General features: G+C 39.3%; 1 protein-coding gene across 1 annotated transcript; it reads left to right on the top strand.

Annotated features, from left to right (window-relative positions):
• Positions 1–72: 72 nt before the first annotated feature.
• LMNB1 (lamin B1) lies at positions 73–27228 on the top strand. Its single transcript, XM_081321275.1, has 11 exons — positions 73–1040; positions 11790–11946; positions 14117–14242; positions 14551–14721; positions 17628–17753; positions 18934–19154; positions 20484–20709; positions 21567–21671; positions 21986–22105; positions 22341–22457; positions 26564–27228. Exons 1-11 carry the CDS (start codon positions 676–678, stop codon positions 26603–26605), a joined length of 1776 nt encoding a protein of 591 aa, XP_081177401.1. The 5' UTR covers positions 73–675; the 3' UTR covers positions 26606–27228.
• The last annotated feature ends 106 nt before the right edge of the window (positions 27229–27334 follow it).

Here is a 27334-nt window from a genome sequence, read left to right on the forward strand (position 1 = left end):
GAGAGAATAGGGAGGGTGGTGGGGGGGGAGAAACTGAAGCGCGCCCGGCGGCCATGTTGGTTTTGCGTTGAGCCCGCCTGTTTTGTGTTCCGTTCTAGGCGGGAGGAGCGGCCGGAGGCTGTGCACCATCTCGGTTGGGTAGCTAGGTTTGCTCTTTCCAACAAGCAAACGCCAGCCGGGGAGTCTGCGCGGGTCTTTTTCGAGGCATCTGCACTTTGCCTTCTGCCGCCTCCCTTTCGAAAATTGCCTTCTCGGCACCCGCAGAAGCCTCATTTGCTTTCGCTCCTCCTCTTTCCTTTTCCTCCTTTTTTCCCCCCGCCTGGCCGCTTCCTTTCGCCTCCGCAGTTCATTCATTGAGACCTCGGAGTTCTTTTCTTTTATCTTCTGCCTTCGCTTTCTTCCACCCCCACCCCCCTTTTTTTTTCTTCCTCTACAGCTGAAGCCAGGGGCGTTCTTAATTTTTCGTCTGGGCTTGCTGTAAGTCTCCTTTCGGCTTTTCCACCCGATTTGTTCCGCCGGGATCGGGAGACGTCTTTGCGTCCACCGACCCTCTTTTTCTGCCCCCCGTAAACTTTTGGGCCCCCTCCCTCGGCTCGAGCCTTCCGATACTGTCGGTTTCCCGCTTTGCGGTTCTTTTTAAATCTTCCTCCCGTTTCCCCGCGCTTTGTTCGCGCCATGGCGGCTGCTGTGGCGGCTTCCACACCGATAGGGCAGCGCACCCGGAGCGGTGCGGCCGGCACCCCGCTTAGTCCGACCCGCATCAGCCGCCTGCAAGAGAAGGAGGAGCTGCGGGAGCTCAATGACCGCCTGGCCGTTTACATCGACAAAGTCCGCAGCTTGGAGATCGAGAACAGCGCGCTCCACCTCCAAGTCAACGAGCGGGAAGAGGTGCGGGGCCGCGAACTCACCGGCCTGAAGTCCCTCTACGAGACCGAGTTGGCCGATGCCAGGCGCTCTTTGGACGACACGGCTCGGGAGAGAGCCAAGCTGCAGATCGAGGTGGGCAAGATCCGTGCTGAATACGACCAGCTCCTTGGCAAGTAAGTGGCTGACTTTGGGCCTCTCCCTACCCCCCCCCCCCTCAAAAATCATAGTAACTTTGACGGGAGAACCGCTCGTTAATGGATGCAGGACGACGGTTCAACCCAGGGGTCGGCAACCTCGGCTCTTTTATGACTCGTGGACTTCAACTCCCAGAATTCCTGAGCCAGCTGTGCTGGCTCAGGAATTCTGGGAGTTGAAGTCCACGAGTCATAAAAGAGCCGAGGTTGCCGACCCCTGGTTCAACCAGAACCATGTGGTTTTTTTCCCCGTCTCTTTTCTATTCGTTTATCCCTAATGTAACCACGTGATCGCCCATCAAGGGACATGTTCCTGTGGGGGAAATTGCGGGCGGGCATTTATTGGTTTTTGATGTAACCGACCAAGCCGTCCTCTTGTTATCCCCCAATAGTTGTGTCTCATCCACCTCCATTCGGCAACATCGTCACACACACACCCATAACATCCGTTGCCACTCATATGGAGGCAGAAAATGAATAGATAACAAACAGGCGAAGCATTATAGCTTGGTTGAGGGGCCACGGGTATTTTATATTTGATGTTACAGGATAGGCAAGCTATTAATGGAAGGCTATATTTTTTTAAATTTATTTTAATTCCATTTATATCCCGCCCTTCTCCGAAGACTCAGGGCGGCTTACAAGCTTCCAAACTTGAATTCTTAGCTTTTCTGTCATTCTGTGTTCAACTTATTTTGAAAGGAAATATAATTGAGAAATATGAGTCATTTGAAATTCAGATAAGATTCCAATCTCAGTATTTCCTACATTCCTAAATGAGAAACAAATGCTTTTGAGAGCTTGTTACTGTCTCCTCCCCTCTTCTCCCGTTCATTTTTCTGGTTTTAACTCAGTTTTACCATCTGGGCCATGTGGTTCAACTCATGTATTCTTTCTTGACTGAATGAAAAATAAGTTTCCTGTTTTTCCCTCTGCTACAACTGGTTATTTTCTGAATGATCAGTTTTCACTTTTGGATTGATCATTCAATTTTGAATGTGAATATTTGATTAACTATAAAGTTTAACATATTTACTTGGAATCTAAATATGATTATAGTGTAATAATATTGGACTCTGAAATATTTTGTAATATTGGATGTTGTAGAGTCACTTCATTGGCCCACCTAGGCAAATATTGTTGATGCTGATTGGGAGATGCTCTTGGTACCTCTGCTTTATGCAATACTGTATCAGATGTTCCACATTGTGAGATTGACTTAGTCAGTTTCATTAAAAAGCTTTCTGTCAAAGTCTCACTGTGTTTTTGGATGCTATTTAAAAATCTGTTTCTGTGAAAGAACTTCTGCATAGGTATCAAATATGATTTAAAGTCATGGACATTTACAAAAAGGATTCATATTTCCATTTTCAGTATTTCAGGAATGTCTGTCTGAAGATAGTTGTGTAGTGCTAGTTATTTTCAACTTTGCTAATAGCTGACAAGTAGCACCTATTTGCAAACAACAATCCCGTATCATTGAAAGTGGAAATGCAAACAAATTTATTTTAAGGAAAGCAGTTATTTCTCTAAAAAAATCCCTCACTCAATCCTATTCATATGGATAATGACATTCTTAATTGTTAGGATATAGCATTTTTTTGTTCTTAAATGTTAGCTATGATAACTTGTTACTTCATTGAAATGAGAGAACTTAATTTATAGTTTTGACATGCTGTGCTTCTAGGTGCCTTCTACATTTGTTGATTTAAATATATATTTCCCATCAACATATACAATAAACCCTAGTTTTTAAGTAAAACACTATGCTTTTGTTGCCATCCTAATCTGAATGAGGTGGAAAGTCACTTCAACTTTAGTAGTGTATGCCACAATGTAGATTCTTCAGTACAGTTGATTTTAGGATTGGTTTATCTGCTATATCAATCACTTTTGAGAGATCCAAGTATATTTAATGGGTCTTGCAAAATGGCTTTGCATTGTGGAGAATTGGACAGATTCAATTTGAGATAAGCAGCTTTACTCAAAAACCAAGGTACCTCCTGTTAAAGCTTTGAGACTATCTCTTTCACTTCACCAGAGGCATAGGTGGAAACATCTTTTCTGCCTGCACATCAAAGCAGCTGCTTCAAGGGCCTTGATGATATGTTTATTAATGAACATTTTCACATTTTACAAAGCAACTTGGGGCTTTGAAGGAAACATTTTGCACAGGATTGGTGTTAACTGATTCTTTATTATTTGTATAGGGTTTTTTCAGATTGTCCACTTCTTTCTATTAAATAGGTTATTTCTCCATAATAAAATGTTTATATCATGAAAATTAGAAAAAGGAGAAGGCAGCCTTTCACAATTGCACAATACAAAATTATTTCTATCTCTTTTATAATTTCAGTCTTTAAAATATTGTACTGATGATTCAGAATTTATCATTTATATTTGGGTAGGTAAACATCTGTCTTCCCAGGAAACCACTGTGTTCTTCAGAGCCTGGGAAAGTAGATGTGCCTTTTCATATTGTTAGGTAGGGCCTTTAATTTTAATCTTTAACATACTATTAATTTAATTAATATTAACCTTTAATTCTTAATCAAAAGTAGTTAAGCAGGAGAAATGAAGCTTCTTGGAACAGTCTGCAGATAGCCCTTGAATTACAATTAAAATTTAACCTGTTTGTAAGACATGGTAATAAGTTCAGGTTATCACGTAACTGGATTTGAAGTTATTGCTGGGTTTTTTTTTATAACAATCATTAAGCAACTGCCAGTCGTTTAAATAAATCCATTTGCCCCAAAAGGTAGTTTTTCAGTGGAAATTGGCAAAAGATAAATAAAGTCACAAGTAGTGGTCTCATGACCACAGGACTGCAAACAGCTACAAAGATGAGCTGGTTACCAAATACAATCGTGATTGCAAGGAGGGTTCTACAACTGTTGTAACTCCAAAAATGGGTCATAAATAGTTTGGGGTGGTCCAATAGAGCTTCAAATGGTCATTAAACGACCAGTTCTACTACCTATAGATTAGAACTATAGCTAGATAATCTGGCCAAATCTAACATAGGGCTACAGTTACAGAAGACTTTCTTTCCATCTTTCTGAGTAAAAAAAAGATAAACTTTACACTGCAATGATAAAACCTATTACATCCACCAAATAGGCAGATAATGATTTTAGACATGCATCTTGGATCCCTAGTTTACAATTATACTAGTAAGAAAATGTGGTGTAAACGCATATTTTCTTCATTCCACATCTTTCAATCACTGTCTTTAATATGCTATAAATTGAGAGTTCAAAGCTTTGCTCTCATAGTACTCAAAACAGCTGTTTTATCATTTTTGCCTTTTCAGCAAGTTTGATTTCCTATGAGTGTAGGTGGATTGCAACTTGCCTTGGGAAAGTTTCTGTCGAGCATTAATAATATATATATAAAGTATTTTATAAGGTGAGGCATGCTCAGATATTAAAATCTGTGTTTAGGAAGAAAAGTAACCAAGCTGCCTGCTTCAGATCAGTTGATTTGTACTCCAGAGAAGAAAGGCAGGCAGTATAACAAATGCTATAGAGCTGGGTATGTAATTTTATGATTTGGTGGGTTTTCAATTGACATCCTATGAATTGCATCTTTTTTTTTAAAATTCCATTTATATCCCGCCCTTCTCCGAACACTCAGGGCGGCTTACAAGCTTAGCTGTATTTTGAATGGTAATGAGTAAAACTATGTAAAGAAAGCTAGATAAATAAATAATATAATGCTTATATATTTGAATTAGAGTACATTGTGTATACATATGTATGTAAATATATAGTTTCAAAACATGTAATACATTTATATTATTCCAATACAGTAATTTTTGAACAGTATTGATTAAAAATTAACTGTAATATATTTAGAAAATATTTAGACCATTGAAGTTAACAAAGAGGGGTATTATTATATGTATGTTATTTAGAATATATGTTAATAGGGAAAAGAGTAGTTTAGATAGTGTAAAGTAAATGTGTATACTTTCATAGGTTTATATAATGTGTTAAATTTCCTTATACTGGTTCCTGATATGTCTTTATAATAGTAATAATAATTTGGTGCAAAATTATCATCTAAATCAACATTCTAAGGGTTAGCCATTTCAGAATGTATGCTTGCATATATACTTTATGAATGTGACAAATAGGATGGTCAAATCTTTTTCTCTTTAATCCTACGTGGCAGAATTTTGAAAGAATTTTTCAAACACATGATTACAGAAATGTAATATTTGTTCTTTAATGTTCAACCTCTAAAGTTCAACATGGTTATTGTTTCTATTTACCGTATATACTTGAGTATAAGCCGAATTTTTCAGCCCACTTTTTGGGCTGAAAAATTCCACTTCGGCTTATACTCCAGTCAACAAAAAAACTTACCGAGGACTTGTGCGCGGCCGAGGCTTTGGTGCTTCCGGGATCGCGCGCACCTCTCCCAAGCCACCGCCGTCCGGAGACCTGCCGAAGTTTGGGGAGGTTTGGGGAGGTGCGCGCGCACCTCCCCAAACCTCCCCAAACGTCGGCAGGTCTCCGGACCTCCACGCCCTGCCTGCCTGCTTCTTTCCGCAGCGGAAAGAAGCAGGCAGGCAGGGCGCGGAGGAACGGAGACCTGCCGACGTTTGGGGAGGTTTGGGCGCCTCCCCAAACGTCGCCGGGTCTCCGTTCCTCCGCGCCCTGCCTGCCTGCTTCTTTCCACTGCGGAAAGAAGCAGGCAGGCAGGGCGCGGAGGAACGGAGACCTGCCGACGTTTGGGGAGGTTTGGGCGCCTCCCCAAACCTCCCCAAACGTCGCCGGGAAGAAGACCTGCCGACGTTTAGGGAGGTTTGGGGAGGTGCGCGCGCACCTCCCCAAACCTCCCCAAACTTCGGCAGGTCTCCGGACGGCGGCGGCTTGGGAGAGGTGCGCGCGATCCTGGAAGCACCGAAGCAAGTCCTCGGTAAGCTCCGGGCGGTCACTTGCTTCGCGTCTCCTGAGGGAAGGGGGGGCGACTGGAGCAGGCGTGTTTCCTCGCCTGCTGGGCGCCGCGATTTGCCCGGGGAACGCGCGGCCCCCGAATGGCAGCGTGGAGCGAGGAAGCGGACAGCCAGGGCTTCCCCGAGAGCCGCGGCCACACAGGGTATTCCTGTGTATTCAGGCTTGCAAAATGGCGGATCGAGCCTCTGCTGGCGGCAGAGGCTTGCAGAACGGCGGATCGGCTTATACTCGAGTCAACAACTTTTTCCAGTTTTTGGGGGTGAAATTGGGGGTCTCGGCTTATACTCGAGTCGGCTTATACTCAAGTATATACGGTATATATTCTAAAATACAGTAAACCAAGAAAGTCTAGAGAGAAAATAGAAGAGCGTATTAGCATTGTGGGCAATACTGCATTAGTTTTTTAATATATTTTTTTACTTGCAAAAGTTGACTTCTCTTAAAAGAACACCAGAAGATAATCATATTTGAAAACATATAAAAAGAAAATACAACATACAACATAATAAACAGAGAATTTGGAGCAAAGATCTCAGATATAGGATTAAGGAATATTTTTTTAAAAAAATTCTCCCTTCCTACCTAAAAGACAATGGAGCTTTATATACAGCACTCTCCTGAATAATAATAGGAAACTTAAGTTATTTTGTTGGGGATATCCATAGCTAAGCATTGAGTCAATAGCAACTTGGAAGTTGGGCTTTGTAGAGTTACAGTACTTGTGAGCTTCCATTAAAATATGTAGTGATAAATAGAAAATGTAATGCCTTGGTTTCAGTATTACGGTGTGAATAATTTAATATAATGGCATATTTATAACAGTATGTTGATCCATATATCCTTTGTGTAACCACCAATATAATGCATTTATATTACAATAGGAAAAGCAAATTTGGTGACTAAAATAGATTAAAGTTTTGGAAAAATAGTGAGAAATTGTATTATCAAGTATTATCAAGAAGTATCAAATCCAAGTTCTATGCAGTACCTTGAGATTGTCCAGGATCATATAGATAGGAAATGCTAAGAATAGTAGTTTTGCTTTACAATGGGAAACTAAGGTGCCATTCCATAAACTGAGGCATTTATAATATTTTAATAAAATAGTTGTCCAATCCATCTCTTAGAATTAATACATGAGTAGGAAAAAATACCAAACATTGGCTTCAAATGCATAAGTTCAAATATAAATACTGAATTTGTTCAATTTTAATTTTTGTAATAAGTTTGCAGCTTCTTAGGGGTGTTATTTCTGTTAGAATAGATTGTTCAATTGTTTAAAAAGACATTTATGAAGTAATATTAAAATATATGTTTATCATTGGCTGCTTTAAACAATGACTTAATTGATTCAACAGATATAAACTAAGATTCATTTGGTGCATAGGGCAACTGTTTCAAATAGCAAAATTGAAACAGATGTTTCATATCCCATATAATGGAAGATCTCATTAGGAGAGATAAGCTAAATACATTTCAGCTGTAGGTTGCAAATGTCCCATGCTGCAAACACACCATGCCAAAATCCTGCTTGTCAGCCACCACCACTATCCCCCCCCCCCCAAAAAAAAAACCTATTGACTTTCTGGGGAAGCCAGCAAGGAAGATTACAAATGTTGATCACATGATTGCAGGTGCTTGGCAATCAAGTTGTAAGTGTGGATGAGTTGCCAAGTGTTCAGAAATCACATGTCCAAGGGGGCAATGCAACAGCCTTTAGGCACAGGTTGTAAGTCCCTTCATTTAACTCTGTTGAAATTATGAATGGTTATTAGACAAGAACTACCTTTAGTAAAAGGGAATATTTTTTATTTATTTGCATTAAGTCTTGAGTGTGCGGTGTATTAGTATCTTTCTTCTCCTGGAATAACAGTGCAAGTTAGTTTAACTCTTAAGCCACAGATGTATTAAAAATGTGGCTAGTCATTTTGTTCAGATATAATGCTGTGGATATGACAAGCCACAGAAAGAAACCATAGGTATGTAGGGTTTTTGTTTGCTTGTTTTGTGTTCATTGTGCATGGCAAAATAAAGAAAAACTGAAAAGTTGAAAGATACAAAAGGAGAACAGAAGAGATGAGCATTTATTTCTGAAGAGGTTGTTGTTAGGTAGCTGTTCCCTTAACTGAGGATCTTCCACTACCCACAGCCACAGAACAAAGAATAAATCACATCATTTAAATACACACGCACATACCCCTACCCTGTAGCCATTGGTCTCTAGTTTGCTGTATTGTGTTCTGATAACCAACCCAGACTGTTGTGGGTTGATTTTATCTGGCTATCAGCCAGGTGTAGGAAAGGTTATATAGGAGAGAAATGGAAGTTACCACATTCTTTAAAAAAATCCACCCGAGGGGGAAATTCCTGCTTCTTGGTTCTTCAGAGTTCAAAGTTCCCATTTATTATCCCTGGATTGACAGATAAAGTTTTATTTTAGCTGTTTCAGGATATAAAACCTTGGAATTTCACTTCATACATTATGTTCTTTACAGCAAATAAATACTAAGAAAAAGTAGATATAAAAACAGTTAAGTAACCAAGATGAAGTTTTCATTAGTCAGTTTCCTCTAATACAGGTATTGGAAGGGACCTTGGAAGCCTTCTAGTAGGTACTGGACTTAGCTTCCCCCGCAGTCACATTTTTACCAAATCCTGCCTTTTACTTCCTGTTATCTGCACAATGGGGCCATAGCGAAGCATTGGTTTGCTTAATGACTGTAGTTTTTACATGTTGACATGGCAAAATGTCATAAAATCAGATGAGTCATGTGGGCGATCTTTTACAAGACCATCACAACACTCCCTTAGGTGAGATGAGCGTTGTAGAAATTTAATAAATAAATAATGGTTACCAATTTTTTAATAGCTATAAAGCCAATAGCTCTATTATAAGCTGCCTCACTAGTTAATTTTTATGTTATAATACTTGATGAAAGTTTCATAGATTTTCTCCCCCTATTGTTGAAAGAAAAATCATCAGGTCCAGTTCCAAGCTGGGAGTAAATAAAATGGAGGCTAAGATGCTGGGAATAAAAACGGTGGCTGCTTAAAACAGTGCTTTTCAACCTTTTCATAGATTGTACCACTTTTAGGATATGACAATATTCGAGTACCACCAGTCGCCTAGCAAGGTGTTAAAAACGTGACCCCCCCAAAGGAAAAAGTGATAAAGTACAAGTAGTCCTCGACTTACAACAGTTTGCTTAGTCACTGTTTGAAGTTACAATGAAAGTGAGTTATGACCATTTTTCACACTTATGACCGTTGCAGCATCCCCGGGACCACGTGATTTACATTCGGATGCTTAGCAACTGATTCATATTTATGATGCTCACAGTGCCCCAGGGTCATGTAATCAATCCCCTTTTGCAACCTTCTGACAAGCAAAGTCAATGGGGAAACCAAATCCACTTAAGAACCGTGTTACTAATTTAACAGTTGCAACGATTCACTTAACAAATGTGGCAAGAAAAGTCATAAAATGGGACAAAACTCATTTAACAAATATCTCACTTAGCACCGTAAATTTTGGGCTGGGTTGTGGCTGTAGGTTGAGGACTATGTTGTACATCCAATTACCATACTTTTAATGGGAAACTTATGCTTGTTTCTCTGACATTAATCTTTGCACTGTTCTATCCCCCTCTCTCCTTCTGGTTGACTCAAAGAAGCCTCTCCTCTGTCTATCTCTGTCTTCTTTTTCCTGATTGCCTGTTTTTTTCTTTCCCTTTCCTTCCAAAACCTTTTATATCCTCTCTTTTCTCTCCCCCACCCCTTTCTCTTTGGTGTAGCTGCAGCTGACTTCTTTCCTCAAGGTTGCAAGCTGCTTCCGGAAGCTCCAATCAGCTGGAGCCCCTTGCTGATCCTGGGCACTCAGCAGAGCCCTGGCAACACCACAGCTCCAGCTGACTCTCCCACAAGCCTCTGCAGCATTTAGCTCATCCCCCCTACTACACTTACACTTTTTTTTTTAAAAAAAAAGCGCTTTTCAACCCGTGTACCACCTCCCAGGTGTCGGAAGTACCACCAGTGGTATGCATATCACAGGTTGGAAAGCATTGGCTTAGAAAGAAGGTTCCAGTTTATTGATGAGCAGAACCTGCAGTAACATGTGGTTCTGGGACAGCTGAACAAATGGAGTTGAGAGTGGATGGATCTTTATAGGGCTCTGAGATTTTGAAGTGGAAATGTTTCTGGGTTGTGCAGTGAGGTGGGCTTTTGTGTCTTTTGCTAGTCTGAAGAGGGTGTAGGATTAATCCTATTATGTCCTAAAGGTCATGTCTTGTTTTTAGATTTGGGGGGGGGGGAGGAATGTAAAGTCTTTTATCCCATCAGCTGTGGATTTTTGTTAATGAATTGTATGCCCCATGTCTGCATTTCTAAAAGCTGGCCTCCTCCTCAGGTTTTTGCCTGGGGAAATGGGCTGGTTTCTGCCTCCCCTAAGATTTTTCTCCATTATTCCTTTGGGGAAATATAATATTCTGCCTTTTTTAATATCACCCAAAATGTTTCCTTCTCTAGGAGGGTGGGTGGGTGCTGACTTTCTACACAGTGTTCCCAAATATCCAATTTTGGCTTTATTTTATTCTTTCGGGAAGAGGATGAAATGAAATTAGAATGTTTACCTGATACTCTTCATCTCCAACTTTTCCCTTGTTTTCCAAATCTTTATATCCCAGTTCTAGAGTAGTAGATAGATGAAATGCTTGGCATGTAGAATTTTATACTTGTCCAAGATTTTAGTTTAGGTTTTCCCTCTAAAATACAGGTTGTATTTAAGTGTAATATCTCTGTGAACTTAATTTAAAGCATTTGAATCCAAAAGTGCTTGTACTGCAGAAGAAGTTAAGAGACTGCAGCTGATAGGTTTGTAGGCTAATAATACTAGGCAATAGATTTTAATCACTGCAACCCAGTATAAATCAGGGGCAGTTGATGGTATAATGTAATTCTACTTAAACACGCTATAATATAAGACTTCTCCATTCTTTCCTTGCTAAAATCCTTGCAATACTAAATATGCATTAAATATCTTCAGAACACAATTTTGATAAACCTTTTGCTGTATCAATGAAATCTTCATACCTGCAAATCTGTTGCTGTTATTAGATTTTGAGTGGTTTCACTGAAATTGAAGAGCTTTATTTATTGAAAAGTTGAACATAAAATACAAGCATACTTTGTGTCACGTTTAGAACAAAACAGCTCCAATCAAAATATTCTGCACCTGAAAACTCAATTCCCACAGCGCCCAAGAGAAAACCCAGATTGGATATACGGTACATATTGTACTGGTGCTTAAAACAAGTAAATCAATATTGTTCCAGTAGCCTTTTGATGTGTACAACCTCAGTTTCATTAACACACAGTTGCCTATCAAATAAAGTATGACATATATGCAACCCAACCATATGCATTAGACTATTCCCATTGTAAAGTTTCAAAGCAAAAAGAGCAACTTTTCCAGCACGTACCTGCATCTTTTATTTGGCCTTTTTTTTTTTTTTACCCTCCTTACTGTGCGCTTACATCAACCAGCAGGGATATTACTGTGTTACTGTGCCATCCTGGAAGCAGTTTGGGGAAAAAAGCAGTTACATCACCACTCTTGGAATGGCTGGATCCTTAAAATGTTTCTTGAGGAAGCCAAATATATCTCATTTAGAATAAGCCTGTTCATTCCAAAGTTTGGAATAGACACTTTAGGTTAATTTGTTTTCCACTTTCTTAATCTTTGAACTGAACTTCTGATTTGTTTTAGCTATGCAAAAAAAGAATCTGATCTGAATTGTGCTCTGGCAAAGCTTCGGGAATTTGAAGCTTCTCTAAATGCAAAAGAAGCAGCACTTGCTACAGCACTTGGTGATAAAAAAAGTCTGGAGGGGGAGCTTGAGGACTTAAAGGATCAGATTACTCAGGTAAGTCATAAGCAGATGTTTTCAGTTTTTTTTTATTCTTATTTCATAAGTGGTGTAAATATGTACTACTTGGCTGTATATAACTTGGAAAAATAATCTACCGTTGCTATTAAACAGTTTACTGAACTAGTAGTACCACGTATATACAGGATACACCTAATTTTTTTCTTTACATTTTCAGAAATGGTCTGTTATGTGTGTTAGGCTTGGGCCTGAGGTAGCCTTTTTCTTAGGATTATATCAAGAAGATTTGATGGTTTAGTCATAGCTAAAATGTTGCATCTCAATTTTAATAAAGTAGGGTTCTTTCAATTATTAATTAAAACTATAATAGCCATAGTTTGCAGAGTTTAATTTGAAATGGAAGTCTCTAGAGGTGGTGTCCCTGATCATACCAGAGGAAAGAAATCCTTGCCAAACATGAGCCCTGACTCATTCACAGAATTGCCCTCTCTGAAGGGGTCCCTGTAGAGGTAGTCGTTGACTTACAACAATTCATTTGGTGACTGTTCAGAGTTAAACGGCACTGGGAAAAGTGACTTTTGACTGTTTTTCACATTTAACAACCGTTGCAGCATTCACCCACCCCCCCCATGGTCACATGATCAAATGTTAGATTCTTTGCAACTGGTTCATATTTGCAGTGTCCCAGCGTCATGTGATCAGGTCTTGCGACCTTCTGACAAGCAAAGGCAACGGGGAAGCCAGATTCACTTAACAACCATGATACTAACTTAACAAATGCAATGATTCACTTAACAACTGTGGCAAGAAAAGTTGTAAAATGGGGCAAACTCACTTAACAAACATTTCACTTAGCAACAAATTTTGTGCTCAATTGTGGTTGTTACTCGAGGACAACCTGTAATTGCAGTAGCTGCCAGAGGAGGCAGTTCTTCCATTATGCTTAAATCCAATTCCACAATTACCTGAGTTATGATTCAACATATAGAAGAATGGCTTTGATATCCAAGATGAATAAATCTTGCTTAAAAGTAAGTGATAATTGAAATTTGTAAATAGAATATATATAAATGAAGTATGTTTAAATTAATAAATACTTGATTGTATCCTCAATAGATTAATATATGTGAATTGGATAGTCCTTGACTTTCAACTGTAATGGAGCCCTACCCGTTACATTTGTAAGTTGTGACGGTCATAAAACAGGTCACCTATGTGACTGACCCAATTTTACAACCTTTTTTTGATGCAGTCATTAAGGATACACTGCAGTTGTTAAGCAAAGCAATTATTTGCTGAAAGTAATGCAAGTTTTCAGCTGAATTTTCATAAAATGCGTTCGCATGATATTGGATGATGCAAATGGCCATAGATTTGGACCAGTTGCTGAGCCTCCAAAATGGGCAGCTGTCAGAATTCAGAACAGCATCATAGGTATCCATATGGAGGTCCATCATTACTTAATGTAGTCACTAAGTGACCAGTTGTAAGATGAGGACTACCTGTATACTTAAAATGAAAGAACTCTGATATTTATATTACCGTGTTTCCCTGAAAATAAGACCTGATCTCTCTCTTTTTTTGCCTCCAAAAGAGGCATTAGGTCTTATTTTCAGGGTGTGTGTGTGTGTGTGTGTGTGTTTTCCACTCACCTCCAGCACCGAAAGCCTCACCCAGTCAGGCCACTTCTGCGGCCGAAGGAGCAGCTTCATTCTGCCCTGAGAATGGAGCTCCGCCCTGCATTTTGCAGTCAAGAGGCTTTTCCGGAAGGCTTTTGCAGCCGATAACAGAGCTATGGATTCAAGCGACTACAAAATGCAGGCCGGAGCTCCATTCTTAGCTACAGAATGAAACTGTTCCTTCCGTCGCAGAAGAAGTGGGCCGGCAAGGCAAGTGTCGGTCCATGGGAGGCCTGGCTGCAATGGTAAGCTCCACACCCCTGCTGTAGCTTGATTTTTAGGCGTGCGCCTCACCCAAAACTAGGGCTTATTTTTTGGGTAGGGCTTATATTAGGCTCACCCCCAAAATCAAGTTAGGGCTTATTTTCAGGGTAGGTCTTACTTTCAGGAAAACACAGTATTAAGCAGGTTTTGAATGCTGTAATTGGTCAGTTACATAAATACTGGATCAGATGATACATTATTCTTTCCTGTAGTGATATTTTGGTGAATTTGTGCTCTAATTTTATTTTAATATTCCTTTCAAGCTTGAAGCTGCTTTAGCAGCTGCCAAGAAACAATTGGTGGATGAAACATTATTGAAAGTGGATCTTGAAAACCGCTGCCAAAGTTTGATTGAAGACTTGGAATTTCGAAAAAATATGTATGAAGAGGTAATAAGCTGAGATTCTAAAACGGAAACACTTTTTTCAGCTAGGTTAGATAAACCATTATTTCATCTACAATGTTTGTGGCTCACAGATCCTCTTTGAGCACATCTTTGTCATTAACCTGGCAAAGCACATATTGCTAAGAGTAGAAGTAGTTTTGAGGAGGATTGCTAGCCTGGAAAAAGTTGAAGATCCTAACCTGTAACCACAACCCTAACATAGTATGACAGCCTGATAAGGTTCCTTGTTTGGTTTTTTTTAAAGTGAATTCTTTTAAAGCAAAAAATCTAACTCTGTTTGTTTGTTCTTAGGAAATAAATGAAACAAGGAGGAAACAAGAGGTTCGCCTTGTTGAGGTGGACTCGGGGCCTCAGATAGAGTATGAATACAAACTGGCTCAAGCACTGAAAGAAATGAGAGAGCAACAAGATGCGCAAGTGAAACTTTACAAAGAGGAGCTTGAAGAAACATACCATGCCAAAGTACCCACACTTGAATATTTTCAGATTTTTAGACTAGCTGAAAACTTTCCAATGCAGATGTTATATATTGACTGTAGAAATGATAAACTAGAATTCTAACGTGTTAAAAATTGTTACAAGTTTTGTGTGCTCTTAGCTCATGCTGAAGTGCTAAATAACATATTTCATAGTTGTTTGTTGAGTTCTGGCGTTTTAAAGTTAGGTGAAGAACAAAACCATGGATTTTTATTGCATAGAAAACTGAATTGTGAATAGAACTGTTCTATTTGTTTAATATTACTGGCAAAAATAATTAAGCAGGGAACGATCAGATAAAATGCTAAAATCAATTTATTCCCAATAACCTCTGCTTATCTAACTGCTTCCAAGTTGAGCAATTAAATACAAATGCAAACTTTAATTTTGGTTTTAGGCTACTTAAAAAGCTTATATGTTTAAAACATTTGTAAAGGTAAAGATTTCCCTGTCTAGTTGTGTCCAACTCTAGGATGTGGATCCGGTGTTGTCTGAAGACATTTTCTGTGATCATGTGGCCAGTATGGCTATATGCCAGAGGCACACAAAACACTGTTACCTTCCCACCAAAGTGCTACTTATTAATCTACTAGCATTTGCATGCTTTTGAACTTCTAGGTGGGCAGGACCTGGGGCAGAAACGCACAGCGCTCGGGTCTCAAATCTGGGCTATCAGCTTTCCAGCTGACAACTCAGTGCCTTTAACCACTGAGCCATTGCGCTCTCCTGTTTTTAAATGAGAATTGGTTTAATGAACTATTTTGATAATTTTTTGAGTTAAAAAGTACTTTACATTTCAGAAACCTTTAGTAATATTCAAATTTTAAATTTCATTAGGTGGGGGATAGGATAAGATGATTATTTATTAGTTTATTTAAGATTTAATCTTCAATTTGATTCACAGTAAAAACGTAATAGTTCAGATCCTAACCAAGGACCTGGAAGCTGTTAAGCTGTTTTGTTTTTCTCTGATCCACAACATGAGGACCCAGATTGTTGGGGGCAATTAAGCTGACTTTGTAATAATGCCGCTTGGGGTGTGTGTGAAAGCCCTAATAAGCAGGCATATACATAGAATGAAGGCTACTGCTAAGCTTGTAAGCCGCCCTGAGTCTTCGGAGAAGGGCGGGATATAAATGGAATAAAAATAAAAAAAAAATAAAATATGCCCAGGGCAAGATTTCTTACACTTAAATTCAAAACCTTCATATATTTTAATAGGATTTGTAAAACATTCTTATAATAATTTCATAATCTGATTGCCAGTCAGTCTGATCTGGTAGTGCGTTTAAAAATTTTCCAGAATCAGTGTCCTAATCATCCTTTTGCTGCTTATTTCTAAATAAAAAATTCTTTTCTTAAACTTAAATGAAACTTCTTTAGCTGTATATTGAAGGAAAATCCAGTTAATAAAATGTGTCCTGCTGAAGATTGCTAAAATCCAGAAAGCAATCCATATACAATGAAAGTAATTAAGAAAGGAAGTGGGTGAACTCAGTATCCCTTTTGAAGGCTCCGAACTGCAGCTTGTGCAAAAGCTGACTCTCCCAGCTCCCCAAGCTCTAAAACTACCAGAAGATCCTCTCCTTAATCCAGAGAGGAATTTGGGGAGTGGATTCATTCCTTTCTTCTTTCTGCAGAGATTGGTCGTTGACTTGGCTGTCTCCCAGAGCCATCTTCAGTTCACCCCCCACCCCCACCCCTTGTATTGGCTTCCCAAATTCTGTGTGCGAATCTAAAAGGGTCCTTCACATGATAATGCATTTCATTCAGTATTACTCTTGTTGAAATACTGGAAGTCCTAGCATGGCTAACATTTGCCTTCCCTGGACTGAATCATTTGTAGATAAAGGAATTGCATGCTTACTATGTTTTGTTGCTTGTGTGTTGAGCCCTAAAATATAAATGTAAAAAAGATGTCGAGACTCTAGAAAGAGTACAGAGAAGAGCAACAAAGATGATTGGGGGACTGGAGGCTATAAAACATATAGGGAACGGTTGCTGGAATTGGGTATGTGTAGTTTAATGAAGAGAAGGGTGAGGGGTGACATGATAGCAGTGTTCCAATATCTCAGGGGCTGCCACAAAGAAGAGGGAGCCAGGCTGTTCTCCAAAGCATCTGAGAGCAGGACAAGAAGCAATGGATGGAAACTAGTCAAGGAGAGAAGCAACCTAGAACTAAGGAGAAACTTCCTGACAGTTAGAACAATTAACCAGTGTAACAACCTGCCTCCAGAAGTGGTGAATGCTCCAACACTGGAAGTTTTTAAGAAGAGACTGGACAGCCATTTGTCTGAAATGGTATAGGGTTTCCTGCCTTAGCAGGGGGTTGGACTAGATGACCTCCAAGGTCCCTTCCAACTTCTTATTATTATTATTATTATTATTATTATTATTATTATTATTATTATTATTATTATTATTATTATTATTGCAATGCAGAGTGTTCTTAAAGCAGTAGATGCGTATTTCATGTGGTTGCACTGGATTTTTTTTTAAATACTGTAAACAAGCTGAAATTGTTGAGTAACTGAAATTTCACTGAACTGGAATATTTTTAAAAACAGCTTGCTGCACTTTTCTGGTGAACTGTTAGCCACCTGTTTCAATTACTTTTAGATCCTGTTATATCAGCTTGTTAAATATTGAATTAATAAATATAGTGAAAATGTTGCTGTTTGAAAAAAATAGTAATCCAAATACTTTTCATGATTAGAAACTAGTTCCCCATCAAAGTATTACGTAAATTCTTAGCTGTCATCTTGCCAGTCTTGAGAGGTTTCCTGTGTTACATAAATTATTTCTGTTACAGATTTTTTTAAGTGTAAGTTCTTGTTACTATATTTGCTGGCAAAGTAACTGTGGAATGCTTTCTCTTTGCTTTTATGCAGCTTGAAAACGCAAGACTCTCCTCTGAAATGTGTAGCTCAGCAGCTAACACCGTAAGAGAAGAACTTACAGAGAGTCGCATGCGCATTGACAGCCTCTCTTCACAACTGTCTGCTTTACAGAAAGAGGTAAGGAGTGTAAGATTTGGAGTGAATGCTAAGCAGGTCCTAACTAGATTGGATTTGTATTTCTCTCTGACAATTAAAAATTAAATTAAAAATTGTCAGACTGTATGTCCTAAATTTACTACTTTTCAAGACATGGATTATTTTGCTTTTATTGCAGTCATTGATGAGGGAGTTTTCTCTCTTCCTTCTGCTTTTAAGAGAAGAAGAGGGTGACAGAGTAGAACTGGCTGAACAACAATTCTTAAAACATTTTGGGGTGAATGTTGGATGCAAATGAATTGGGGTTTTTTCCATTGAATAAGTTGTGTTGATTCTTCTGTAGTTTTCTAATTTATGATAATTTTAATTCTTAATCTATGCTTTAATGTGCTTTTAAAATTGTATTTTATTTCCTATGTCTGGCATAGTAGGTATTCTTATCAAAATGATTGTTTTGGCTTCCAAGGACAATTGGTTGTATGACTGGTACTATCAGAGGAGAGGGAATATTGCTTTTAGCATAAATTATTTTTCTTTAAAAATATTTTCCTTATTTTGTTTGAGGAAAATAATATAAAATTATGCTAGCAAAAAAGTTGAATATTTTAAACAATCTCATTTAGTACAATCACCTTGGTAAAGTTATTTTAAACGATGTACACATTTTAAAATGTAATGCAACATAGATGGCTTTTATAGAAAGATACTCAAATTGCTTTAGAGTAAAGAGCACTTAACCGTTATAAAATTGTACTGTGTTATATTTAGCATTTACTCAATATGCTAATGCATGGGTAAATAGCTGAATTCTGAATATTAAAAATAATAGTTCTGCAAATTAAATTGTTTTGTAATCATTCAGTGATATGCATGGCTTCTTCTTGCCCCAAACAGGAAATATGTAAGTTATTTCCTTTTGTGTTAATGCTGATTAATAATCAGAGGAAATATATATTATTTTGGGGGGGGATTAATTCCTTCATGCTAATTATTTAATATACAAAACAGATGCAAAAATATTTCTTGTCTTTCTATTTTGGTTTTTAATAGTATCTTTTCTCATGTGTGTGTGTGTGTGTGTACACACACATGTATATACATACACGTGTGTATACATAGATAGATAGACAGATAGATATAGATATATTTTCTCTCTCTCAAGTTAAAAATGCTGAGGTTTTTCTTTTGTTTGTAATTTTAGTCTAGAGGATGGCTAGAGAGGATGCAAGAACTGGAGGACATCCTGGCTAAAGAAAGGGATACTTTCCGCAGGACACTCTCTGACAAAGAGAGAGAGATGGCAGAGATACGAGATCAGATGCAACAGCAGTTGAATGATTATGAACAACTGCTAGATGTAAAATTGGCTCTGGATATGGAAATCAATGCCTATAGGAAGCTGTTGGAGGGTGAAGAAGAAAGGTAATGTAAAGGATCATTTAATCTTTCTATTCACTAAATACTATTCACCTCTCTGAACTTCGGGAGGGACCTTGATGACAAGAGATACATGTATGGAGGTCAAAATGGAAAGATCCTCTTTGCCAAATTTTCTCCTAGGATTTCCATGTGACCACTCTTAACATTTGTTGGCTTAGCATTGTGTGACATGTAAAATGGCTAAAATCCAACTAAGATTCCTTTTGCCTATAAGGAAGTGTATAGTAAAAACAACAGTACTGAAATACGTATTATTGATCTGAATATTTGTAAGTATTCTAGTCACTGGGGAAAATTGCCCTTGGTAGGGAATAGTTTTGCTAATGGGAAATTATTTATTTCCATCACCTAATAAAAATACTTAACGGTAGCTGGTGTAAGATTAGAAAACAAAACATTCTCAATGTGAGGACAAATTAGCTTGGATTTGCTGGATGTCAAGTCACTTCCACATGCAGAGGGATTAAAGTACAACTTGGGATGTGCACACAACGGAAAGTGTGTTTTGGAAATTTTACAAAGCCATTCTGGTCAGATTGTGGTTTGGCAGAACTAAAACCTAAAAACATTTTTGGTATTCTGAGTTTTCATTTAAATGAACTCCAGAGGAGACTAATGGAGAAAATTGAATAAGGCTTCAGCAGCCCTCTCTCTCCCTCCTAAATGGCCTGCAGGTCAGCAGTCTGCCAATCTTATCTACGTCCTCTTAGCCACCCTACCTGCCATTATTCTTGGATTTTTCCATCCAACTGCTAAACCACTTTTGCTTATGATGCTCATGTTTTGGTGTGAAAGTACTATACAATTCACAAACATGTTTTGGCACAAAAGAGCTTGCATAGCTGTAAATATAGCCTTTTCCATACTTTCCAGCCTACTTGTCATGAGCTAGCAGTCTTGAGATTTAGAAGAAGATTCATTAATCTTTTTTCTTTCCTAGTTCAGTTTAGGATTACTTTGGCCATGTTTTGCATCTCCAACAGAAAATCCACATGTGACATTTTCTTCTTTCTACCACTCCTAAAATAAATGCTGCTGAATAAATTTAATACAATTTAATTCTTTGGCTAGTCTTTGTTTTGAAACCTTTTAAAAACTAGCTTCAGTTCATGATGTTGGTTATGGGGGGAGAGGGGACAATAACTGAATTGTTTATACTTGAAAATGTAAGCCTGTATGTTAATTTACATATAGATTAATTGACTTATTTTATTCATGAGCCGGGTTCACAAACCTTACCCTGAACTTTCACCAGCTAATAACACAAGATGGATGGAGAAAAAAACTGTTTTCATGAATTTCTCTGCTCAGGTTGAAACTTACTCCTAGTCCATCTTCTCGTGTAACTGTCTCTCGGGCATCATCAAGCCGTAGTGTTCGTACAACAAGGGGAAAGAGGAAGAGGATTGATGTAGAAGAATCGGAGGCCAGTAGTAGTGTTAGTATCTCTCACTCAGCTTCTGCTACTGGAAATATCTGTATTGAGGAGATAGATGTAGATGGGAAATTTATCCGCTTGAAGAACACTTCTGATCAGGTATGTTAATTATGTGCTAAGTGGTAGTATAATTGATTGTCTTGATTGTTTTTTATTATGTAGGCTATATAAACTCAGCCAGTGAAAGATTGTTTTAAATCTGTTTACTGAAAGGTTTTAGTTCTATAATCCCAGTGGTGACATATTTTATTACACCATTCTTTACTCTCTGTGTGCCAAATTCCTTAATTCTCAGCAGTTGCCGTGCAGGCTAGGGACTATTGGAAATTTAAGTTTATATAAGGCTGACATAAGTTAGAGACATAAAGCCTTTCAGAAACTACAAATATAGCATTATTTCATTGCTCATGAAAAGAGAGCTGTTGGAAGATGGTTAAGTGGTGCCTGGAAGGCCAAAAGTTTAAAGAGTTCTCTTAAAGTTTAGTTACAGCTCATATTGTTGGCATGATTCAACTTTCTATAAATAAATTGCCAATTCCAGAAAAACTATTGTATTTATTCTGTGTTGATTGATAAAAGGGATAGAGAATATGCAAAATACATTGTATATAATTCTATTAGTCTGAATGACTTAATGGGTAGAAATATATACTATATGTACCCATGGCTAAGCCAACAGTTTTAGGTTCTAAAATATACCCCAGAATTGTGTTTGGTCTGTCTATATACCAGCTTTTTTAAAGCCTATCACAGCATTAAAATCATGCAGTTTTATAAATTACGACATACAAATTTGCAGTTTCCTGCCTGTCACCATGGTTAAAAATTTGAAATTAGATTTATGTGCAGATAATATGATTTTTTGTGGTATTTTGGTTGAAATTTCAAGGGTTGGCTTATCCATGTTCATGTATTGTAATTGCCTAATACAAAACTTTTTTTCTGATTTAATTTAGGATCAACCAATGGGAGGTTGGGAGATGATCAGAAAAATAGGAGATGTTTCTGTTAATTATAAGTATACCTCAAGATATGTGCTGAAGGCAGGCCAGACTGTAACAGTAAGTGAAATCAACTTTATGAAAATCAAAATGTAGCTTGCTAATAAAATATAAATCTGAACAACAACCAAGGGTTTGTAAATTAATCCTAATCAATATTATGAGTGTCATTTGAAAATGAAGCCTGCTATTGATTATAGGTCAATGTCTTTAAACTACTATTTTGCTTAGATTCCTGACCAATTTGTATCCAAAAACATGCAGTTTTGGTGCGGTTTGTCTTTTATTTAGCCTTATATGTAAATAGAGATGCAAAGATCCTTACTGGCAGATAGATACATATTAATTTTGTACAATTATTTTATTTTTCTCAGATATGGGCTGCTAATGCCGGAGTAACAGCCAGTCCTCCTTCTGACCTCATCTGGAAGAACCAGAATTCCTGGGGCACTGGCAAAGATGTGAAAGTTGTTCTGAGAAACTCTCAGGGAGAGGTAATGCAGATACATACGACTCCCATTGCCTTAATAACAGTTTGAATTATTTGGTTAAAAAAGGTTGTGATCAAACAGGAGTAAGGCTGTGATTATCCTTTTAATATATAGTGCACTTCTCCCAAGTGGGATTTATATATTCACCGCAGCAGTACATGCTTACAGTACATAAAAAATAAAAAAAGTCCTGAAATAGTTTGAGTGTTTGATAATAACCCAGCAATGTCCATTATAGGAGGTGGCTCAGAGAAGCACTGTCTTCAAAACAACTTTACTTGAAGTTGAAGAGGGGGAAGAAATAGAAGAGGAACCAGTTGAAGCTCTAGAAGAGGAAGATCTATTTCACCAGCAGGTATCCTATAACTTCAAATAGTTTTAAAAAATCATATCTTTTTAATAATGTGTGGGGTTTTACAGAAAACCAGGATAGGAATACATTTAATTGTTTAAGAAACTGACATAGAGCTCTCACAAATGAAATAAATAAAATTCAAAGAATCTACTGTAGACTGAGATCCAGACAACTTTTCTGACAGTTCTATCTATAATGTGATATTATTGTTTGCTAGGGTTGCTGATTTTTGGCTGTTGGTAATCTGGAGGGTAAAGAAGAAACTATTAACTATCCCTTTGAAAGATCAGTAAGGGAAGAAAGACCAATCACTCCACCCTCATTAATAAAGCCACGAGCAAAGAAACATCACTAGACTTAGAATATAATAGAGCTGAAAGAGATTTTGGAGGCCTTCTAATCCAGCCCCCTGCTCAAACAGGAGAACCTATACCATCTGAGACGTCTATCCCAAGGGTCGGCAACCCGCAGCTCTGGAGCCGCATGCAGCTCTTTCAGCCTTCTGCGGCTCCCAGTCATCCTCCGCCATTTGCAGAGAGAGACAGACAGAGGCACTTGCGCTTCCCCCCCTCTCTCTCTCACACACACACAGACACACACACACACTCTGTGTGTGTGTGTAAGTGTAAAAAGAGTGGCCTCACGCTGTTCTCTGAGAAGCTGACAAGCTTATTGGGCGGGGCTCCTGCCTTTGCTGCATCTCCACAGGAAGTAGGAAGCAGCAGCCCTCAAGGGCAGGAGAGCCAGCCCAATAAGAATGTGTGTCAGATTGTCCGAGAACAGCGTGAAGCCAGCTTGCCAGGTGAGCAGAAGATCGGAGAGGGGGAAGAGAGGGAGGGAGAGAAAGAGAGGGAGAGGGAGAGAGAGACAGAGAACAGCAGCCTTTTATTTCCTTTTAATTAAACTCTTCAATCAAGCTCTTCCCGTTGCGTGGGCAAGAATTTTGCAGCTCCCACTGTTTTTCCCCCCTCTGGGAAATGGGTCCAAGTGGCTCTTTGAGTGTTTAAGGTTGCCAACCCCTGGACTAGCCAAACTCAAGTCCTGCAGCTGTTCTTTGTATGTTTTAGTCTCCAGGCCTTTGTTCATCTTAGTTGCTCTTCTTTCATTTTTTTTTTTCTAAACTCAACATCTTTTTTGTGATATGGTGACCAAAATTGGCTGCAGTATTGGCTGATTGATAAGCACATAAAATACTGCCAGGCAAATATCACCATGTCTATCCAGATCTACATTAACCATCTTTAGCTTATGAGATAGTAGAAAATGAACTAGGAAGAGTGATAGGTTTGTGTTTATGTTCAAAATGCTTTTCAATTACTTGTGTTTTCCTCAGTGCACCTTTAGTCTTCTGTTTAGCCGGTTCCTAATTTGAAATGAAATGTCCCAGTTCTTCCCTAAACTTATTTTAGAGCAGTGTTTCCCAATTCTGGCAAATTTAAGATGAGTGGATTTAAACTTCCAGAATTCTCTAGGCAGAATGCTGCCTAGAATTTCTGAGAGTTCAGAGACATATTTCTTAAAAGTTCATGAGATTGGGGAACACTGGTCTAGATCAAGGGTCCCCAGCCCAGGCCAGAATGGGACCATAAGTCTCCCATCCTTGGCCATGCCTCCTTCACCTCACGCCTCCGGACATTTACCTCTAGCATTTCTCCTCAGCTGGCCCTCCTCCCACCCAATCTCCCTGGCCAATGGGCCCCGTGCCCTTTGGCCTGGCGCTTTCACCGAGGCTCCTTTTGTCCCAGGTCTTTGGCCGCATGGGACAGATAGCTGCCAGCCAATCAGGTGGCAGGAAAAAGCTATGCTGCGGGGGGGGGGGCAGCGTTTGACGAGCAATTGCAGGTCATGTGTTGGGCAGCAGGCGAACGGTAGGGGCAGCGCAGCTTCTCCGATTGCAGAGGGGTCGGGTGGGTGCACAGGTGAACGGCAAGGCCGGTGTGGCTTCTCCAATTACGGAGGGGATGGGTGGGTGCACAGGCAAACGGCAGGGCAGGTGCGGCATCTCTGATTGCAGGTGGGTGCACAAGCAAATCGCAGGGCCGGTGTGGCTTCTTTGATTGCAGGGGGCGGGGAACAGGTGGGTGCGCAGGCGAACAGGGCAGGTGCAGCTTCTCCAATTGCAGGGTGGGTGAGTGCACAGGAGAACATTTCTGAAGGACCAGGCTGGGGAAGCTGCAGACTCCAAATCCTCTTCTGTCTATCTTAATTGTGCTGCCAAATTTCAGTCACCAGATTGCAATTAATGAATAATAACCCAGGTCAGGTGACTGCCCCCTCCCCTCTCAATGATCACCTTGGCTAATCCATTCTAGGCCTTGTGTCTTCTTTCTTTGCTCTGCCCTCTTTCTGTCCCCCCTCGCAATCAGAGAAGGTATGCACACCCTGCCGTTCACCTGTGCACCCCACATCAACCCGCAATTGGAGAAGCTGGGCCATCGCACCCTGCAGCACCATGGCCTCTTCATGCCACCTGATTGGCTGGCGTCTTATCTGTCCCGTGCGGACAAAGGCCCAGGGCAAAGGTGGCCTCTGCGAAAGGGCCAGGCCAAAGGACACGGGGGAGGGAGGGCAAGGGGCCCGTTGACCAGGGAGAATGGGCAGGGGAGGGCCAGCCGAGGAGGAACACTGGAGTAAATGGTCAGAGGCATGAGGTGAAGGAGGCGTGGCCAAGGGTGGGAGCCTTATGGTCCTAGACCAGGGGTCAGCAACCTGAAACAGTGAAAGAGCCACTCGGAACCAGTTCCCTCACAAAAGGAAAAACTGGGAGCCGCAAAAAATGTGTTCACATGCGCACATGCGCAGAACAGGGTTTGACTGAAGAGTGGAGCCAAGGCGAGATATGCACCTACCCTGCATATTTGAATTGATTGGTTGAACTTTTTTAGTCCTTTTTTTTTTGGACAGCACATGGCAGAGGACTGGGAGCCGCAGGAGGCGGCTGAAAGAGCCACATGCGGCTCCGGAGCTGCGGGTTGCAGACTTTTGTCCTAGACCAGAGGTCAGCAACCTGAAACAGTGAAAGAGCCACCGGTTCCCTCACAAAAGGAAAAACTGGGAGCCGCCAAAAATGTGTGCGAATGTGCGTACATGCGCGCATGCACAGAACAGGGGTTGGCTGAAGAGTGGAGCCAAGGCGAGATATGCAACTACCCTGCATATTTGAATTGATTGGTTGAACTTTTTTAGTCCCACTGTTGTTTTTTTGGACTGCACACGGCAGAGGACTGGGAGCCGCAGGAGACGGCTGAAAGAGCCGCATGCGGCTCCGGAGCCGCAGGTTGCAGACCTGTGTCCTAGACCCACCCAGACCGCCAGTCTTCACATGAGCCACAAGCTGCTTTGCCTCTCAAATCTTTTCAGTGCCTTTCCCTACACTTGAATTCAAGCACAAGTCACAAGCATGTGCTGTGTTGCAGTCACTCCCCTCCCCAACCTCCAAATCTTCTCACCAATTTCTCTTCATCATCCTCAGCGATTGCACATTACTGCCCATAAATTGAAGAGCAGCATCTCCAATCATTCCCCCCCTCCCCCGACAGTCCTTTCTTTCCTTATGTTTCCTTAGCTATAATCAAGTGGCCTTGCTTGCTTTTTCCAATCATCCCAACACTGTTATGCCTGGAATACTTCATATTTCAGGCCCATGTCTGGAGAAAATGTGTGTTTTATTCTAGACAAAGATGCTCAAAACTGCTCCATCCCTGGTGCAATCCCATGTTAAAACAATATTTTCTAGCAACAATGTAGAATTTAGTTGTATTTCAGCTTTTGCATATGAAAGTTCACTCAAGATTTCTAAGGAAATAGTTGTTCATATGTTTCTGATATTGTATATATAACAATATTGTTCAGGTATAAAGAGTGATGCCCCTTACCTAATAGCTGTCAAACAGAATTTATATTAGAGCTGCTTTGTACAAATAATTTTAATACTCTTGAATGGTTTCATGTTTTTCTCCTATGACAGAACATAAAATACATTGCTAATAAGATTCAGACATAATTTGGGAAAGTACGCAGATTATTCATGATACTGAATGTATATCAAACTATTACGGTTTTATATATCAGTTACAGTCTTAAAAAATTTTTTATATTTAAAATAGGGAGACCCACGAGGAGCCAACAGAAACTGTGCAATCATGTAAATGCTGATCATCTAGTCCCCACTTATGTTTATCCCATCCTGCAGAGGAGAACATTCTTGGAAGCACAACATATTTTTGTATTTCCTTTTGTGAATTTTAAAGCTGTGTCTGGCCTTAATTTCCTTTGTCCCAGGGATGGAGGTTTTTGTATGTCAAATCATATATATAGCTTTTTGAAATGTGAAAAATATTGACACTGAACTATGTATTGTTTTTTCAAAAAAACAACCCTCATTTTTACAGTGGTCCTTTTTTAATATTCTTGTTAAAAAAATACTTGTGTGGGGTTTGGTTGTTAGTCTAGCCATCTACTCTTATCTTTTTACATTCGTACATGCTTTTTGGAAGGGGAAGGAAAGTGCTTTCAATAATTTTTTGTATGGAAAACTTTTGTATTTTAGCAATCAAGCTACACAAATTTTACTCAAAATATTTGTAAAGATTATTGTCTATTAGTTACATCATAAATAGAAGGATGAAGGACTCAAACAATTTGACTAGTTTTACTTAGCAATTTAATCAGGAAATGGGCTTATGTTAATGTGTGATGTGTTTTTAAATTCTAGTGTAACTTGCATACTTTTTCATGTCATATTAACAAAATAAAAACTATCTTAAGAAGGCTTGCATGTTAATACTTTGGAAAAAAGTTGATTTTTCAGTAAAAATGAAAATAGAGAATCATCAATGTTAGTGAAAAGGAATCAATTGTTTAATAACTGGGTATCT

The sequence above is a fragment of the Vipera berus genome (assembly GCF_964194415.1).
Source record: "Vipera berus genome assembly, chromosome: 2".
NCBI classification, from domain to species: domain Eukaryota; kingdom Metazoa; phylum Chordata; class Lepidosauria; order Squamata; family Viperidae; genus Vipera; species Vipera berus.

What these genes read in the sequence shown, in the direction of transcription:
- LMNB1 (XM_081321275.1), top strand. Translation starts at nt 676, where the DNA reads ATGGCGGCTGCTGTGGCGGCTTCCACACCGATAGGGCAGCGCACCCGG. An exon ending in TTGGAGGGTGAAGAAGAAAG is followed by an intron (nt 19,155 to 20,483) that starts GTAATGTAAAGG and finishes TTCTCTGCTCAG; the next exon opens with GTTGAAACTTACTCCTAGTC. An exon ending in AAGATCTATTTCACCAGCAG is followed by an intron (nt 22,458 to 26,563) that starts GTATCCTATAAC and finishes TATTTAAAATAG; the next exon opens with GGAGACCCACGAGGAGCCAA.